At 43.7% G+C, this 19,708-nt stretch overlaps 1 protein-coding gene across 1 annotated transcript in view; it reads left to right on the top strand.

The window, feature by feature from the left end:
- Positions 1 to 1,820: 1,820 nt before the first annotated feature.
- PCP4 (Purkinje cell protein 4) overlaps positions 1,821 to 19,708 on the top strand; it is a 55,844-nt gene continuing 37,956 nt past the window's right edge. The window contains exon 1 of the mRNA XM_030835402.2: positions 1,821 to 1,957. Coding sequence (XP_030691262.1) covers positions 1,949 to 1,957 — 9 coding nt within the window. The 5' untranslated portion in view covers positions 1,821 to 1,948. The remainder of the gene's footprint in view (positions 1,958 to 19,708) is intronic.

Below are 19,708 nucleotides of genomic sequence, written 5' to 3'. Positions count from 1 at the left end.
AGTTTCCATCCGGTGCTCGTGCTGTTGATTGTATTTATCTGTCCTGGTTCCATCTTGAAATGTACATTCTCGTTCGAACACTCCCCAAAGAACCACGTTCAAGCCTCTTCTTTGATGGCGTCCAGAGGGGTTCTGTTCTCTCCTTTCACTGTGCTTTTATTCTTTGGTATGAAGCTCATCAACCCCCTCCTGGGAACTGGGGAGCTGCCAGCAGGGCCAGGACCAGGCTGGCACAATTCCGGCACCCAGGGCACACAATTTAAGGAGGCGCTGATTCTCGGGTTTGAGCAAGTGCAGCGTCAGCATGTGCATGGACCTGAGAGTGAGTGCCTCCTTAAATCTTGCATCTGCCCTGCGGTCACCACTTCTTACTTCCTCCTCCAAACTCAGGAAGTAGCTTCTGTGGATCCAACAGGTCGGGTTTCAAACAGTAGGTCACCCAAATATTCCCAGGTCCCACCAGGGCATCTGCGTCCCAGGGTGGCTGTGAGGCAGAGATGGTGGGACTCCACCCCGGAGCGGTCACCGTGGGCCATTCCCAGGCAGTAAGGACAATCAGGAATGTACAGGGAATGGGGAGAGAATTAAGATTTGCCATGATTGTTGGGGTACAGAGCTGGGGGTGCCCACTGGGAACAGAAAGCCTGGACAAGAAGGGCATGGAGGTGGCCTGAAAACCCCCTGGGGCGTGAAGTGAGGGAGGAAGGAGCCGTGGAGGAGGAAGTTGAAGGGAGATGCTGCTGAGGTGATGGAGGTGATGGAAGCCAATGCAGGAGAGTCAGAGACAGGGCTGTGACTAGCATTGATTCCAAGAGCAGCTGTTGATTGAATGTCTGTGTTCTGGGTGAAAGGTGAGACCCGTGGGGCATCTGAGGATCATATAGCTGTACCCAGGTCCTCATTTATTTATCTACATGAGCTATTCCATAGTCACCACTTGGGTATGTTTGTATTTCTGGTAGGTCCTCGGCACGTGAGAAGTTACTGTTATCCTTCGGAGGATCTGCCATGAGAAGGCATCGTTGTTACCACTCTGAGGCTCCTGTGCTTGAATCTGGGCCCAGTTGAAGCCGGCAAGCTGCAGGAAGGACCAAGGAGACAGGCAGTCACACGCATCTCAGTTCTGTGCATCAGCCACATTCTTATCTGTGACGTATGTCTTGTGAAAATCAAGCGCCCACTCGGATGCTTCTCAGGGTCTTAGGAGTCCAGACCTGGGCAAAAGGATCTTCACAGCCAGGTTGGACGGGCAGATTCCAGGGTCAAAGCCATTTTCCTCCTGCTTCTTGTGAGGCTATGACACCCAATAGGCAAAGCTGGGGGAGCTGCTCTCCTCTGAGGTCCCAGCGTGACTCTCCAAGTCCATGACCCCACCAGGGGATGAGTTTCTGGGGTGCAAGCAGGCTGGCAGGTTTGGGACTGGAGGAGGAGTGGGGAATGTTCAACTCTGAAGGCTGAGACTGTGCTACAGAGGATGAGGAAATGGCAGCTCCTGAGAAAACCAGGAGGGGTGTGGAACGGCCGGCACCGGCATTTTCAGAACTGGTCTTCCTTTGAAAAAAAAATCCCTTCTGTCCACCGACATTGAAAGTGCATTTTCCACATGTCTAAATCCTGTACCCCTTGAAATTATGTTCAATGGCAAACCTGTGATGATCCGTGTGCCTCTGACTTTGACTATTTTGTCATCTGTGGTTTCCTTCCCTCCCTGGCAGAACTTGGAGATGTGACCGAGCCCGCCTTCTTCCTTTGCTCCACTAGGTGGCCCTGGGAGCCCTCAGATATCTGCCAGGCGTTCAGACAGGTGAATGAATCTCATTGGTTCACGGGAGGCATGATGCCACTGGGCAGCCCTTTTTAAGAGAAAAGCCAGGACCGGGGAGCTGCGACCCCTGAGCAGTGCTCTCCGTGTGGCTGGTAGAGATATTGGAGCTGCTGTTACAGCATCATGAGTGAGGTGAGTGGGGCTTTGACTCCTGGAGGGAAACCTGGGGGTGAGAAGGGGCTCAGTTAGGCTCAGAAAATGTAGAACACTTCGACCCTGGAACCATTTGCTTGGGAGACTGACTCTGTTCATATCTGGGTTTGCATGGCAAGTGCAGACATTGGTTAAGTTTGCAACTTTTAAAAATTCACCTTAGGTAGAGAAAGGGGTTCATTGTTTTGCTTGTGATCTAATTGTGACTTTGGAAAGTGCTTTGGGGTCTAGACCTCAGGAGAGAAAGCTGAGTGTTTGTAGTCCCTTGCGAAGATTTGCACTCTTGCAGCGTATGTGTCTTCACGTGTTTTCCTTGGTGGGTACCTGTCAGAATGTGAGCAGGCAGGCCAGCTGGCGAAAGTCAGCCTCAGAAGAGAAGTGAGGGAAGGATTGCATTGCACGGCCATGTGGAAGCATTGCCTGTACAAACTACATCTGCAGTTAATCAGAGTAAAACCAGTAGAGAAATGCAAATTGTATGAACCACAAAAAGTCTGCGCGTATGGGCGTGTGTGTCTAAGACGGGAGAAACTCTGGCTCCAATTTTCAATTGAAAGTCACTGCTCTGTATCTGTTTATCCAGAAGAGTTTGTTGGCGCAAACTGATAGCTCATTGTATTTTTTAAAAGACCCTATTCTCTGTCTTTCTTTTCAAAAAGGCAGTTTTGGGGTTGTACACCAACACCCTCTAATTCCACTTGGTAGCTGAGATAAATTCACTTTCATATCGTTTTGGCCGGCACTTAAATCATTATTTTAAAAAATCTTTTATTTTGCCTTTTTTTTTTTTTTTGACAGACGGTTGATCCTTTTTTTTTTGAAATCTACAGTAAAATTAACAACTTCAGAAATAAAATGCCTCTTCCCTGCTTTCATCTCTCTGATGGGTGACTTTTGATATAAACATGACATGAAGATGGAGCAGGCAAAGCGTTATAAAATTTAGGAACAGGGTTTGGGTTGGAGCCAAGGGATCGGGCAAGAAAGAGTGCGAGCGTGGATGGAGGATGGGGAGGCAGAAACCTTCCAGCAGCAGCAAACCTTCCACCACAGCAGCTCCTGTTTGCCCAGTGTCCCCAGTACCAAGCAGGGCATCCAGTAACCTTATTTGAACTTCCCCACAAGCCTGTGAAGTAGGTGCTATTATGATTCCCAATTGATGGATGAGGAAACTGAGGTTCAGAGAAGTTCAAGGTCAGCTGGCTCAAAGCCACCAGCTAGTGAAGGGCAGATCCAGGACTCGGGTGCGTCTTGATGTCCAAATTGCGTATGGAATTTTCTGATCCGTATGAACAATGCATGCCAGAGAAAGCGAAAGAGGTGGAGAGTGGGGAGCTGAGGCCAGGAAGCTGGGGCTCTGAAACAGAGACAGGGCAATGAGAGCCAGGCCTTCTTTTCCTGAATGCTCAGGTGAGGGGCTTTCTGTAGACTGGACAGAGATTTCAGTATATTCTCTGTTTGCATCGGCTCACCATACTTGCAAGTAGAAGGGATGGCCGTGTGGGGTGGGGTTTTTTTATACAACTTAATAGTTTCAGATGGAAGAAGGGCTTAGAAGCCTGTGTAGCCCAGGGGGCTCCCCCTCTTCCATCAAGTTAGCTAAAGGGGACTCTTCGGGTGTGGGGATCCCCCCGTTGGCTCTCCCCTCTGGCTGTCACCCATCTTCAGCAGAGGCTCCTTGTCCCATGCCACACTCATGAGCTTTCGAGAATGCCTCAGCTTGGCAGTGTCACTTAACTGTGGGTCCCCAGGGAGACAGCAAACTTCCCAGAGCTCACCCATCATGAGGATCACAACCTCGTTTCTGCTGAACATGTAATTAGGGCAGCTCTGCAGCCGCGGCCCCGCCCCCCAGCATTCCGTCAGAGGCCTTTGTGGGCTCTTCCAAGAACTCTGCCTTCTTCCTTAAATGTTGATAAAATCCCACAACATGAACATCTCACACCTTTGCCCCCCTTTGCTTCCCTTCCAGCTCTCTCCGCCTTTCTTCCTCCTGCACACATCCCCCCCCCCCCCCCACGTCACGTGCAGCCCCGGTGACCAGGTCTGCAGCTCATCTCCAAGTTTCTGGGAGCGTGCCCCTCGGAGGGCGGGAATTTGTCCCTTGACTCAAACTTAAATCTGCTTAAAACATTTAATAAAGTTGAACAGAAGCTCCTTTTCTGGGTAGAGGACGGGATCTCTCCCCCCTTCCCCCTAAGCTTTTCTTTAGTTGGATGACTTCCATGTGGCTTCTAATTTTAATAATTCTCAGGCGGGGATGGATTTCAGATGATCATTTACTTACCCCAGAGGGCCAAAGCAATGGATTTTGTCAGACTTTACCCTGACCTCAGGATTTATTTGGGTCTGATGGGCACAGAGTTGCTGCTCCAGCTGTCAGGGTATAGTGCCGGCTGCAGAAATTCCCTAGCTCACAGCTGGGCTGGGAGGAGAGGTCCCTAAAGGGCCACAGGCTCCCTGGGGTGAGCTCTCTCTTTGAGTTCTTGCAGGCTTTGGTGGGGGGACTGAGCCTGGAGCTGGTTTTAAACTGGGTGACTTTACGACCACACATCTTTTTCCCCTTTGACAACGCTTTTTAGGGGTAAATGGCATGTGATGGAAAAGAGCAGCTCAAGTATAGCAAGGAAAGTAAAGTCCAAATTTAGGGTAACCTGAGAGAGTGGAGGTGGTTTGCAGGGGTGTCTCATTGGCATTTCAGTATTAAAGTGTGTCAGATGCGCCTGGAACAATCTACGAAATGAGCTGGAAGACAATTTAGCCGGGATCAGGATACAGGCTTCGGTACGTTCACTGGATCAAAAATCCTAAACAACAAGGTTGAAGTTTACAAAATGTATTCTCATCTCTTCCCTGCCCAAGAAAGAGAAAGGCTCCTTTTTTTTAGTGACCTAATAATACCATTTGAAAAAAAGTTCCACCAACAATGACAATCAGTTCCATCTTCTCATTCAGGTGTCTGTTTTTAAGTTGCTTTTTAAAAGAACTTATTTAGGAGAGCCAGGAGCAAGATATTAATGCATAAAGGCACACATTTGGAGAGTTGATTTAAAAAATGACACACACCATCGCCCTGTTTGTGAGAGGATGGGGGAGTTCCCGGTTGCATAATGCATCCGTTGACAGCTGTGAATTAGACTTGAGACTCCTTTGGGAAAGCGCTCTCCTGATGCTTCCCTGTTGCTGTTCACAGTCTCTTTTCTTGCATCGGCTTGGATGGGATGTGCAATTTGGTGCCAGGTTTCTGGGCCTTTCTCGCATCCAGACATTGGCCACGACAAAAGGACCACACCTGTCAAGCCATGGTTTGAACACACTGAGGAATTTTGTGGGTCAAATCTTTAGACCCACATGTGTATCCTTAGCACAGAATCAGAAGCTACTTGCCTGATACATTAAATCTCTAAAGCAAGAAGAAAGCAGTGAACAGTGTTGCTCTGGACAGAGATTGCAAGGGAAAGCTTTGCCCACTTATATTGGGGGGTGGGGGATGGAAAAGACTTGATTTTTTTCCCGGAAGTAGCCATTGGTTTAAAAATCACATATGACACGGGTTTAGGGCTCATCTACTCAGCTCTCAGGGTAACCCTTTGGTGAGAGAAATAGTAAGATGAAACAGGCCTAAAATGAAAATTAGTATAGTTGTGTGCTTCCTATGATGTAATAGTGAACTGAAACAGATGCTGACGGGTGAGTAATAGGTTTGCAAGGAACAGTATAATTTAGACCAGTTAAGCACGGATTCTGAGGGTAACTGTGCACAGTGTAGATTTTGCAACTGGCCCCAAAGGCTTAGCAAGAGAAGGTCAAATGAAAATGCAATTCCTTATGTAATTTTAACCTCATTTGGGGATATACCTGAGAGGAGATATAGGAAGATCCAGCAAAATCCATATGGTTTTGCTGGATCACACATTGATAGATGCTCTCTCTACTCTAATTGGGAACAATAGGTCTAGAAAGACACCAATTGCAACTTGGGTTCGAGTTTCAACATTTCCTAAGTGGGAAGAGGACACAGTGAAGCAAGAAAATGTGTTTGCTGGGCTGGTGATGGTAATGGATTATTATAAGATTGATTTCCCCCATCCTGCATTTCATTAACGAATGCTGTGGGATTAAGTCTCACCGTTTTTCTCTTTTGAATTCTAAGAGTGACAGAATGCAAGATGTATTTTTTTTTAGAGAGAAAAATTGAATAAATGACTCACAATTGATTTTATTAGGGGTTTAGTAGAATAGTGTGATCAAGATGAAGAGGAAACATGAGCTTTTGTAATGGGAAGTGCCTCGAATTTATGATGAACACATTCTCTGCATTATTTTTTAAAATTCTAATTTCTGCTCTCAGTGCTTTATCAGAGGTGTTGTCATAGGTGGAAAGAATTCACAGTTTGTTTGGGGTCTTTCTGTTCTTGGTCCACGGGGCACACTGAACTATTTGAACACCTGAATGATATCATGAACCCAAGCCTGGGGCTTTCCATTAATTTAGAATGACTTTCCAGAAAGGGCTTCATAGTGGGGGAAAAGAAAGATTTTATGGGATGCATATGCACAGGTATATATTATATTTGATTGATATTTTTATGAAACACTGCAGTAAAGATCATGCTGTTAAAGTACCACAGACTGAGTGACTTATAAACAATAGAAATTTATCGCTCACGGTTCTGGAGGCTGGCCGTCTGAGACCAGGGTGTAAGCATCCTTGGGTGAAGGATCTCTTCCGGGTTGCAGACTTCCCACTGTATCCTCACCTGGTGGAAGGGGTGAAGGAGCCTTCTGGGGTCTCTTTTATAAAGGCACTAATCCCATCCATGAGGGCTCCACCCTCATGACTTAATCACCTCCCAAAGACCCCACCTCCTAATGCCATCACCTTTGGGTGTTAGGATTTCAGCATGTGAATTTTGGGGGACACAAACATCCAGACCATAGCAAGTATTATGGGTTGCATTTTATTTATTAGAATTATCCTACCTAGACTTTGAACTTCCTGAGTCATCCACAGACCTGGCTCCTGGCTTGGCACTTTGTAATGTTCAGTAGATTAATCTACTAGATGAATCAGTAGATTTCAGGTTGTGGATTTATCAGTTACTGTGACCAACAGACCAGCACCCTCTTCTCTAAATGTTGAGATTTGTGGTCCAGGTGAGTTTGGAGAGCAAAAAATTCTCTCTTTTGTTGTTTATGGGTTTGAAACCTGTGTTTGCCATTTAAATCCTTTTAAATTGGAAATGGGTGCATTGTTATACATGCAAAATAAATACCTTCACGGCAGGCAAAGAAAATGAGAAAAACTTAGAAGAATCTCAATAGAAAGAACTCTTGACATTTGGGAAAATGTCAAGGAAAATAGGGAGCTGAGGGAGGGATGGAGAATTCTAATATCCTTCAGTTTGGGGTTATTCTACGTTGAGATTATTTTGATTCAGACAAGTTCTGTGAAATTCAAACAAAAAGGGGTGGTAACCTGAGGGGCAGAACCCGTGACTACCTTGAAAAATGGCTGATGTATTGAAATGGAAAACTAATTTGACTGGGATTAGAGGCGAATAAGAAATAGTCCAAACTGATCTTTAGTAAGTTAGCTCCATATGCCTAATCGTCATCAGCCAAACTGTGAATCTGGAGTATTGTTGCAGGCGCAATATATCTAGCATACAGGAGGCAAGTTGCATATTTAAATATTTTAATTAATACTTAAAAATGAAGCACCAATGTTAGTAATAATTAAAACAAATATTTTAATTATAGGTGCATATTTAAATATTTCAAATTAATTTATATTTGAAATAGGAATACAGGACAATTCATATGCTAAAAGACATCAATTCATATTTGTCCTCCTGGGAAGTAGGACATTGAATTGTGCATCCAGGCTGCTGTGCAGTCTCGTGGGGTCTGTCTCCACTCTTTTATTGTCCCCAGGCACAAACTACTTACCGTTCTTCCAGTCTTTGGAATGAAGTGAGGTATAAATAAGGAATGGGGAAACATTTTCCATTCGATTTGGTACAGGTGCCATTTGGGTACAGATAGGAGAATGTTCTATAGCTCATTGCTTTGTGTCATAGGCCAAGCAAGCTTGCCACATCTGGCAACGGCCCAAACCCATAAATCCAACATCCATTTCTGGGCTGTTTTACATGAACCATTCAGTATAAGTTACACATTCCAGGCATCAATCTGCTTGAATATTGTTTGTGCCTTGCAAATAGCCCTAAATTTATGCTTCAGAATCTCACTAAATGACTTCTTGTTCCATATCTGAAAGGGAAACGCTTGGCCATGTTTATAACATTGCCAGTGGAAAAATCAAGCACCCACTAAATGCCATTATTTTATATTTTACTCTTAATCTGCCACTTTTTAAATAAAAGGAAGACAAATTAGAATCATAAAGCAAGAAGGTAATCATCCACACATTGAAAACGCTCCTGCAGGACATCTAAAGGGAAGAAGCCCCAAAGTGTGAACTGCCCCACTCAAAGAGGGCAATTTTCATATCATGATGGAGCTATAAGGAAGAACAGGGAGTCCTTGGCTCTGGGAGGTTTCAGCCTCCAGTTTGAGGACACTGGTGGATTTCCTAAGACTGAAATATCTCAAGTCATCCATATTGCAGTCCTTCACCAAATGGCCTGGAATGTCTTTTGAATGTTAGTTTTCAAATACTTGCTTATGGAGATTTGATAACTGAGTTTCTTTCTGGATTGACGTGAGATTACACTTTGCTGGCTGTTACGATCCAAAACTGTTGTGGAGTGGCACGGTGAAAGAAATGGTCATCTGTCCCCATAACACTTCACTTGTATCGTGGCCAAGGTTCTAGCAAAGCGACTAGTTATTTTAATTTTATACGATGCATGAGAAGAGGACCCCAGAGACTGACAATACTCATTAACATTGGTCTTAACCAAACAAGAGAGTAAAAATATAGCGAGGAAATACGTTCTTTCTTTTTCCCAAGATCTTTTTGAAATTTTTTTTTTAGCCAATACACTTTTCTGTCAGTCATGTGGTTAAATTCCAATATTTAAAAACTAATTAAGAAATTACACTTGTTTTAAAGATTAAGATTCCTTTTTTTTTTTCGGTACGCGGGCCTCTCACTGTTGTGGCCTCTCCCGTTGCGGAGCACAGTCTCCGGACGCGCAGGCTCAGCGGCCATGGCTCACAGGCCCAGCTGCTCTGTGGCACGTGGGATCTTCCCGGACCGGGGCATGAACCCATGTCCCCTGCATCGGCAGGCGGACTCTCAACCACTGTGCCACCAGGGAAGCCCTAAGATTCTTACATAAATAATTTCCTTACTAAGTATTATCCACTGTTTCCTTAGGGGTTGTTAGAAAAATATCACTTTATTTTCTTGAGCCTGGCAAAATGGATAATTGTGCCTAGGCTTTTATTTTCCACATTTCCGCACGCTTGTTTGATGTGCAGAAGAATCCCTGAGGCCGTGAAGTGGTCAAATTCTGAGCCTGAGAGCATCCACTGTGATGGTCTCCTCATTTGGGAGGGTTGAGAGGTCATCAGTAGACACAGGTGTTGACACAAACCTGCCCACGTTCAAGGTGGCAGAGTGTGTTGAACCCTCTATAAAGATCCTCTCTCTTCATGAGTCTCAAAGAGCTGTAGATGGAGATGCAACAAGCAAAACTTCAAACTATTATGCCATGGGAACACATCCCTGAAACAATTCAAGGTGGTTTGAAATGATTCTGGTCTCTCCCTAGTGAAACCATCGCTATCCTGCCCCTTGCTTTCTTTGACTTTTTCACCATTAGCTGTGGTAATTCTAATAATAAACATCCACAAGTACTTAAAAACTAACATTCAAAGCTTATCAGCTTTTGGGGAACCATTTCCTCAGTCATCCTGCAGATCCGTGACAGAGCAATGGAATGGTGTACACAGTGACCGTGGGTATCAATTCTCAAGAAGAGTGTACCCTCTCAGGGAAAAAATTGGAGCATGCGTGCACAATAATTTTTTATTAACTTATTTTAAAATTATTTATTCATGCTAATGTGCTCATCTCTTAAGTGCAGTTATGAAACATACCAAAAATAAGCATTGAAAAGAATGACAGAATGATGAAATAAGCTATACTTTAGATATCTTGCTAATTGTGATGGCTTTATTAATCTTAGTCAAAATTTCAAGGCACCGTATATACTTGTGAGAGATAATTGTTGATGGAAAACGTGGAAATCTATAGTTCAAATAGTCTTGGTAACTAATAGTCTTGGTAACTGCACTTCTTTTTTTTAAAAAAAAATTATTTATTTATTTTATTTTGTTTATTTTTGGCTGTGTTGGGTCTTTGTTGCTGTGCGCGGTCTTTCTCTAGTTGCGACGAGCAGGGGCTACTCTTCATTGTGGTGCACGGACTTCTCATTGCGGTGGCTTCTCGTTGCGGAGCACGTGCTCTAGTAGATGTGGCACATGGGCTCATTAGTTGTGGCTCATGGGCTCTAGAGCACAGGCTCAGTAGTTGTGGCACACAGGCTTAGTTGCTCTGCGGCATGTGGGATCTTCCTGGACCAGGGCTCAAACCCTTGTCTCCTGCATTGGAAGGCGGATTCTTAACCACTGCGCCACCAGGGAAGCCCTGCGCCTCTTTTTGAGCTGAATTTGTTGAGTGTGATTTTTAAGCTTGTATTGGCACTTGTGAAGATATTCTAATAGGAGAAGTGTTAGGTAGCATTTCCATTGTTTCCCTGTTGCTTTTGCTGGAAGTATTAATATCTGTGAAAATTTTATGCAGGAATTTTTTTATTCCTGTAAAAAACAGAAAATTTACCATCTTTCTCATTTTTAAGTGTGTAATTCAATCGTATGGTTTATTTACTTCGTTGTGAAACAGATCTCCAGAATTTTTCATCTTGTAAAACTGAAATTCTACCCATTAAACAACTCCCTGTTCTCCTTCCTCTATCCTCTGTTAACCACCTTTCTATTTTCTGTCTCTATGAATTTGACTACTTTAAGTACCTCACATAAGTGGAATTATACAATATTTGTCTTTTTTTTTTTTTGTAACGGGCTTGTATTACTTAGCTTCACGTCCTCAAGGTTCATCCATGTTTTACCATGTGACTATGCAGGAATTTTTTAAAGCCACTTACCTACTGTGGTGCGATTAGGTTGGTTAAATGTAGGTGTATAAATATAAATCCTCTTACCGGAGCACAAGGAACTGCAGTGCAGCATGTGGTGATATTCCAAGAGCAACTTAAGAGTGAGGGAGTCATAGAAATCAAAGTCATGGTTACCAAAGGGGAAAGTGGTGGGAGGAGGATTAATGGATACATACCACTATATATAAAAGAGATAAGCAACAAGGTCCAACTGTATAGCACAGGGAACTATATTCAGTATCTTGTAAAAACCTATAATGGAAAAGAATCTGAAATAGTATATATATATATATTATATATAATATGTATATATAAAACTGAATCATTTTGCTGTACACCTGAAACTAACACAACATTGTAAATCACTATACTTCAATTAAAAAAAAAAGGGAAAAAAAGAGGGAGGGTGTTCTGGACAATCCTCAGTGGTAGGATTTCCACTGTTTCCCACCCACCAAATGATGATGTCGATATCAATCCAGATAATAGCTACTGGTAACATCTAATTTCTTTCTTACTGATCTTAGATCCTAAACTGATATACATAGACATTCTGAAATTCTCTTCACCACGCATAGTTGTAAGAGTTGAGCACCTTGCAGCCCCTGAGGTGCCATCCATTCTGCAGTCTGTGTCAGTGGTGCCCTCTGGAGTTGTGCAGTGCACAACCTGTGCAGCTGAACGTGGTGGTCCTGCCCCTTCCTGGGGCGCAGCTGGCCTGCTTAAAGACCATTGACCCAGAGAAAGAAGGTTGTTTCTACCGTCCTGCTTAGACTTAAAGGAGGCCCTATTGTCATTTCATTCCAGGTAGTCATTTAAAATAGGGAACTGAGTGCCCCAAGGCTAATCCTGTTCAAAATCACAGAGATTCTTGAGCAAAAGTCAGGCTAGGTTTCACTTACACATTTCCTATCCTATTAAATTTCTCATTTTCTGACATATCCTGGATACAGCCCAATTTCTTTTATACCTGTCCCAATTCCATTTAGGACTTGGACATGAAACATATTAAAACTAATATTGTCCTGGATTATTTTTTTCCGAGTAAAAAAAGAACAACCACAGAAATCTTGACAAAGTTATTCTTTCCTTCACCAGGGCTTCCACTTTGTTTCTAGAGGTTCACGTATCCAAGCCGACCCCCTCACCCTCCCACCCCAATCACACATGAAGTTGGTAAATGTCAGTATTGCTACTCTTGTACAATATCTCGTAAAGATCTCTGTTCACAAAGTTTCCTTCTGCACCGTCCAGCAGAGTTTCCTTGACTTTGAGTTTACACCAGTGGCCTTCATTCCTTGCCTTACCCTCCTTGGCTCTGTTTGAAAGTGCAAGACCATTCTAAACCCCCAAAATCAAACTCTTAGAAAATGTTTGCTCAGGCAACAGAGTCCTTTTCTATGGCAAAACCATTGCATGTACAGGCAGACCTTGGAGATATTTTGGGTTCAGTTCCAGACCACTGGAACTGAAATAAAGTGAATATCTCAATAAAGGGACTCACGCAAATGTTTTTGTTTCCCAGTGCGTACAAAATTTACATTTACACTGCACTGTAGTCTATTATTAAGTGTGCAATAGCATTATGTCTAAGAAAAAGTACCTACCTTAATTAAAAATGCTGTATTGCTGAAAAGATGCTATCATCTGAGCCTTCAGCGAGTCATACTCATTTTGCACAGTCACATCAAAGATGACTGATCAGAGATCACCATAACAAATATAATAATGAAAAAGTTTGAAACATTGTGAGAATTACCAAAATGTGACAGAGACACAAAGTGAGTAAATGCTTTTGGAAAAATGGCGCCAATAGACTTGCTTGACACACTGTTGCCACAAACCTTCAATTTGTAAAAAATGCAATATTTGCAAAGTGCAGTAAAACGAGATATGCCTGTTATTGGTATTTACTTACCCTCTCAAATTTGTTTGCCTTCTAGATTATGAACATTTAAAAGACAGAGACTGTGTCTTTGACACTCTTTCATCTCCCCAGCACATACCATTCAACCCACATTGATGGAGAATCCATTATATGTTGGACATTGTGCTGGGTGAACAGGCCCTACCCCTCAAAAAGCTTATAGGTTACTGGGGGAGACAGAGTTCACATAAAATTAACTGGACGACAGGGTCCATACAGGGTACGGGGCTACTCATTGTACAGACCAAGTGCCAGGGAAGCATTGGTTAACATCATTGTGCAGACCTGGAAAGGGGAAGAAGGATGTGACCTGCAAAATCTTCCCAAAGAGTCAATGCTTACAAAAGTAGGGGCTCAGTACGTGTTGGTTGAAGAATAACCACCATAACTAATGGTTAATCTTAAAAGTCATCTATGTTAGAACCTCACGCGGATTTAGCAATCTTCAGGTCCAATGAATGGATACACATCTATTAGGATACTATTCAGTTATCCCTTGGTATCCTAGGGGGATTGGTTGGTTCCAGGACCACCCTGCCCACGGATGGATACCAATCCAAAGATGCTCAAGTCCCTTATATAAAATGGCATAATATTTGCATATAAACTACACATATCCTCCCATATACTTAAATCATCTCCAGATTACTTATAATGCCTAATACAATGTAAATTATGTCAATAGTTGTAAATACAATGTAAGTGCTAAGTAAATAGTTGCTAGCATGCAGCAAATTCAAGTTTTGCGTTTTGGAACTTTCTGGAACTTTTAAAAAATATTTTAAATCTGCGGTTGGTTGAATCTCAGATTCAGAACTGTCGGATACGGAGGGCTGACAGTAGTTGATTTCTAACTCCTGCTTAGTGATGTAAATTGCTTTAAACATGCTGGACATTTTCTTCATCCTTATTAATGAATAGTTGGGTTCTACTGACTTGTCATATCTTTCTTTAAAAGTGTTAAGTGAAAATAAATCTGTTCAGTACTTTGGAAGCAGATTACATGAGGACAGTCAATACGATTTTTGGAATTGTGCATATTGTGTTATTTTAAAAGTTCCATATTCTGATTGTGAGAAATGCCTAAGTGAATTTAGATATGCCTGTAATCTATCTTCTGTGAGGGTATTAACGTTTGTCTATGGCAGAATATCATTGCACGCTTTGTATCTCAGAGCCCCAGAGGGCTTCTTACTTATTATTATTATTTTCTTGTCTTTGGAGTTCGTTCAGGGCGTGGGCTCATCCCTGTATTTATAGCTCAGTTCTCACATATGCATAAGTCCTGTTCAAAATACCAAGATAATACAGTGTCACATCACAAATATTATTTCTGGCAATGTTCTCTACCTCCAAAATGTGGGCCATTTTACTTCCTCTTGATGCCTTCTTAAAATAGATGTAGCCATTTGTCAATCTGTACTTCCACCAAATACCTCTTGCAAGTTCACTGTTATTTTTTCATCTAGATTTTGTCTTTCCCAACTTCAGAGCAGATTCAGTTCACTTGCGGGGCACTGTTTTGTGAATTTCCACATCACCCTTTTTATGCTGAGTTCTTGCTGAGAGCCAGGTTTGACTGAAATGCATGCAAGAGCTTCCCCGCAGTTGAATTTTGGATGAGGATTTGGAATTCTCACCTGACACAAATATGTATGCCGTGTGATATAACTGTAGGGTCACAAGCAGGGGCCTCAGGGGACCTTGCTCTGCTCCTGTGTCCCTTCAGTATTACAACAAGGAAGCAGGACAGGGGCTGAAGAGTAGAGCAGATTCCCATCAGAAATGAGGCCACTTAAAAACAAGCCACAGCTTTGTCATCTTTTGCTCCAGTCCATCTCTACCATAAACCTCTTTCCAGGTGACAGGAGCTCAGAGCTGGGCAGTCTAAGTGAGCCTGTCACTGGGTGGTGGGGAGAAGACCAGTGACATGATTTGGGGGGACAGTGAAAAATAGAAATGTGGTGCTCCATGTTGAACATGATGAAGAATTTCGAGAACGTGATGCCAAGTGTGGGCCCTTTAAGTGAGGGACCCTGTAGGGGACTGCAAGTGTCACAGGGCCACAGGGCTGGCCCCGTGACGTGGGGGAAGGGAGGTGTGGAAATGGGGGCTGCCGATTGCCTTTTAGTGAAAAAAACAAAACTAAAAATAGAACTACCATATGACCCAGCAACCCACTACTGGGCATATACCCTGAGAAAACCATAATTCGAAAAGAGTCATGTACCAAAATGTTCATTGCAGCTCTATTTACAATAGCCCAGGACATGGAAGCAACCTAAGTGTCCATCGACAGGTGAATGGATAAAGAAGATGTGGCACATATATACAATGGAATATTACTCAGCCATAAAAGGAAATGAAACTGAGTCATTTGCAGTGAGGTGGATGGGCCTAGAGTCTGTCATACAGAGTGAAGTAAGTCAGAAAGAGAAAAACAAATACCGTATGCTAACACATATATATGGAATCTAAGAAAAAAAAAGTTCTGAAGAACCTAGGGGCAGGACAGGAATAAAGACACAGACGTAGAGAATGGACTCGAGGACATGGGGAGGGGGAAGCTGGGACGAAGTGAGAGAGTGGCATGGACATATATACACTACCAAATGTAAAATAGATAGCTAGTGGGAAGCACCCGCATGGCACAGGGAGATCAGCTCAGTGCTTTGTGACCACCTAGAGGGGTGGGATAGGGAGGGTGGGAGGGAGACGCAGGAAGGAGGATATACGGGGATATATGTATATGTATAGCTGATTCGCTTTGTTACAAAGCAGAAACTAACACACCATTGTAAAGCAATTATACTCCAATAAAGATGTTAAAAAAAAACAAAAAAAACAAAACAGAGAGACAGAGTGCTGCAACATAATTCCATGATCTCTTTGCCATGCTTGGAACTTTTTATATATAGTTTTCCCCTCTCCATGTGGAAGCTTCCGGAATGGCCCACACCTGACCATGGAAGCAAGGTGGCTTGAGGGTCTTAGCTACAAATCAGATGCAGCTTTCATGCCAGCTTGGAGGAAGCCCACCCAGGGACATGCTTGAACAAGGAATCGATGATGCCGTCTGACCCCGCGGGACTGTCATGAGGTTGGAGCCATAAAACTGATTCAAAAACACTTGGAAAGCATATATTTTTTAAAGACCATATAAATGCTAAACTATAACCTCAATGTGAAAAATTCCCCTGAGTTGGATTCCAAACGTCTTTACTGAGTGAGGTTGCTGGCTCTGAGGGGCCCGTTTCGTCCTGAGACTTTTCCTGCACTTAAGCCTTCCGTCCTCACCCTTTTCTCCTTGTGTGTGTGATGTCAAGGGACACAGAGGGCAGGTGTGTTATGCTTGTCCAATTAAGGGAACATTTTTGGGCTTGGGAAGTACAAAGCTCTAACCATAGTAAGAGCCAGGTGGGCGGGTATGAGACAGGTTGGTGGCGTGAGCTCCCTTCATTTTTAACAGCCCCGTCCCTGGAAGGCAACCTTCAACTAAATTACAGCTGGGTTTTGTTTTCCAGCAAATTAAATTGTTCTGGATTTCGGAGGGATTTGAAAATAAAATTTGGAGCAATATTGCTTATGAAGAAGGCAGAGACATTAGACTGAGCTGGTCAGTGCTTCTGGGTGGGTGGGGCCTGTGTATGTTTTGTTTTAAGTGGAGAGACTGCTAGAATTTTCACCTCCCCAGGGGGCAGCTGATTCAATGGCCCATGTCGCTTTTTTCTTTTGTTCATTTTATTTATTTATTTTTGAAGCACAGTTGATTTACAGTGTTGTGTTAGTTTCAGGTGTACAGCAAAGTGAGTCATTTATACAGACATATATATATATATATTCTTTTTCAGATTCTTTTCCCTTATAGGTTATTACAAAATATAGAGTTCCCTGTGCTCTACGGAAGGTCCTTGTTGTTTATCTATTTTATATATAGTATAGCTTTTCTGCTGTCTTCTAATTTCTAATTCACTTCTTGAGCTGTGACAGCTTATTTAGGACAAAGCCTTCCCCTCTCTTCCAAAAGTATAAAACCTCAGACTTTTACCATGTTTTGAAGCTATTTTTGTTTTACTTGAGTGGGGAAAAAATCCCTGGCTGCTTCTTTATTACCAGAAAAAAAAGACACTAGCTTCTGAAGCCTGGAACAGCCCCCTTTTGGAGAAGCCCACGGAGTAGCGAGTGGGACTGAGTCAACGTCTGCGCTCCGTCACAACAAGTCAACGTACAGGGACCGAGCTTTGGCTTTTTCTTAGGAGGAGTGTCCAGGCAAGAGTTTATGAAGCTAGATAAACGTGTGAAAATAAACCGGGACACCCAGACAGAGTGAATTACGGAGAGAGAGCTGTCTGCAGGGTCCTGGAGCCCTGTTCTAGCATCTTACAGATCCTTGGGGCTTTCAGAGATGGCCCAGGCAGGTTGAGTTGACTGTGGCTGTATGTTGACCCCCACGTCCTTTTATTCAAGCTCAGACTTGGGGAGAGTCTGCCGATTGGGTGAGAGGCACACGATGTAAGGGGGTCACTAGGTCCTTCCAGCTTCCTTCCACCTTCCTTCTCTGGTCATCGTCTACCCTCCTCCTGCATCTTCTCTTTCTAGAAAGAAAATAAATCAGTGATTTATACCAAACACACAAATGCATCCACAGCAGAAACAGAGGCCCAGGGAACTTCAAGTGAAAGTAACAACAACTAACAGGCAGAGGCTGCATAGTTTATGAAAAAAAATGAACATGCAGACCAGTATTCTGTCTTTGGATTCTCATCATAGCCATGTGAAATACATGCTTAATTTAATCGTATTTATTTTAATTCTCCACGAAGAAGAAACTGAGCAGGTGAAGAAGCAGCTGAATGAAATCACTTGTTCAGGGTCCTTCAGCCACATTTGAGAGCTGGGTTTCCTCTTTCCTCAAACTGCTGAGCCCCGTATGCCTCCGTTACCTTAACTTACTGCAAGTTGAATACGATGGAAAAGAAGGAGGCATTTGTCTTTCCAAGTCTCTTTTACCATTACTTGGCAGCCTGACTATTTTCTAGGGACCACATCTAGGTAATGTGACTATTTTTATCTCATTGAATTCTCACAACCTGATGAGGTTGGTGTATTGTTACGCCCATTTTATAGAAGCAGAAACTGAGGCTCAGAGAAGTTAAGTGTTGTGAGCAGGGTCACACAGCTGCTAAGTGACAGGGCTGGAGAGCCTGGACAGCCTGATTCCAGGGCTCTCTTTCTTTTCTTTTTTTTAAAGTCAGGTTTATTAAGGTATATTTTATATATAGTAAAATTACCCTTTTTAAAGTTGTACAGTGGATGAGTTTTGACATGTTTACAGTCTCACACTTGCGATATAGACTATCAGACTATATAGACTATCAGACTCCCAGAAGTTCTTTTGTTTCCCTTTGGAGTCAGTCCCCTGGCTCTACTCTTAGCCCCAGAACCCAGGTTCTTCAGTATCACACCTTAAATAAAAGTAAGCCCAACAGGTTATGCAAGGTGTTTACAGTGTCTAGAGAATAGCACGATCACATAGTTGAACATAATTTAAATCGTATATTGCAACAATTTCCAAATGGTGCTTTACAGTTGAGAGCTGATGTATTAGAAATGTAAAAAAAAATGACCAGGGAGGGGTGACGATCCGGGTCCTTGTCAATCGCTCCCGGGTCTCACAGAGCAGACAGGGTATGCTGTGAAGTAGGGGGTGCTCAGCTTCCGCACAGCAGCCTCAGCGCAGTCTCCACTTGGGTGTCTGTCCTGGCCCTTAAACTGACGCTCAGCATCGCTACCTGGTCCCACTCGTGGGGCCTGGCTCTGGCCAGGCTCCTGTGACCACGCAGAAACCAGCGAGGAGCTTCCAGCCAGCAGGGCCCCTCTGCCGTCGCTCTGCCCTGCATCACTGTCTGCACCCGTGTGGCTGCAGACAAGGACGTCCGTGATGCAGCTGGGAAAGCCCTGGCTCTGGACTGATTCTGGGTCACGCCGTGTGGTTTAAAAGAGAACACTTACCTTCTTTCGAGCCCGAGACAGCATCCTGCCTCCGTGCACTTCGGGGTTCAGGAGGGAATTCAGCCCCCTCCCACAGAATGGCACACCCATGGAGAGCAGGCGCCCAAAGTGATGCGGAAGGAGGACGCCCCTGTGCTCTCTGGGACCAGGGTCCAGGGCACGCGGGGCAAGGCCAGTGCAGAGCTTTCTTCTATGTGCATCTAGAGTTCAGCCCAAGTGGAGGACTCTGTTCTTTGACGTGCTGCTTATTTGCATTATTCGTTTGCCAGGACTGCTGTAACAAATCCCACAGACCAGCTGCCTTAAACCGTAGAAGTATATTCTCTCTTGGTCCTGGAGGCCACGAGTCTGAGGTCAAGGTATCAGCAGGGCTGGTTTTTGCTGAGGGCTGTGAAGGAGAATCTGCTCTGGGTTTCTGTCCTTGGCTTGTAGATGACATCTTCTCCCTTTGTCTCATCATACTGTCCTCCCTCTATGCATGTCTGTGTCCAAATTTCCCCTTTTTATAAGGACACCAGCCTATTGGATTAAGGCCTGTCTTAATGACCTCACTTTAACTTGATCACCTCTGTAAGGACCCGATCTCCCAATCAGGCCACTTTCTGAGGTCCTGGGGGTTAGGGCTCCAATTCTGGGGAC

Source organism: Globicephala melas, chromosome 4 (genome assembly GCF_963455315.2).
Source record: "Globicephala melas chromosome 4, mGloMel1.2, whole genome shotgun sequence".
NCBI classification, from domain to species: Eukaryota; Metazoa; Chordata; class Mammalia; order Artiodactyla; family Delphinidae; genus Globicephala; species Globicephala melas.
This window is presented reverse-complemented; position numbering and strand designations above follow the sequence as displayed.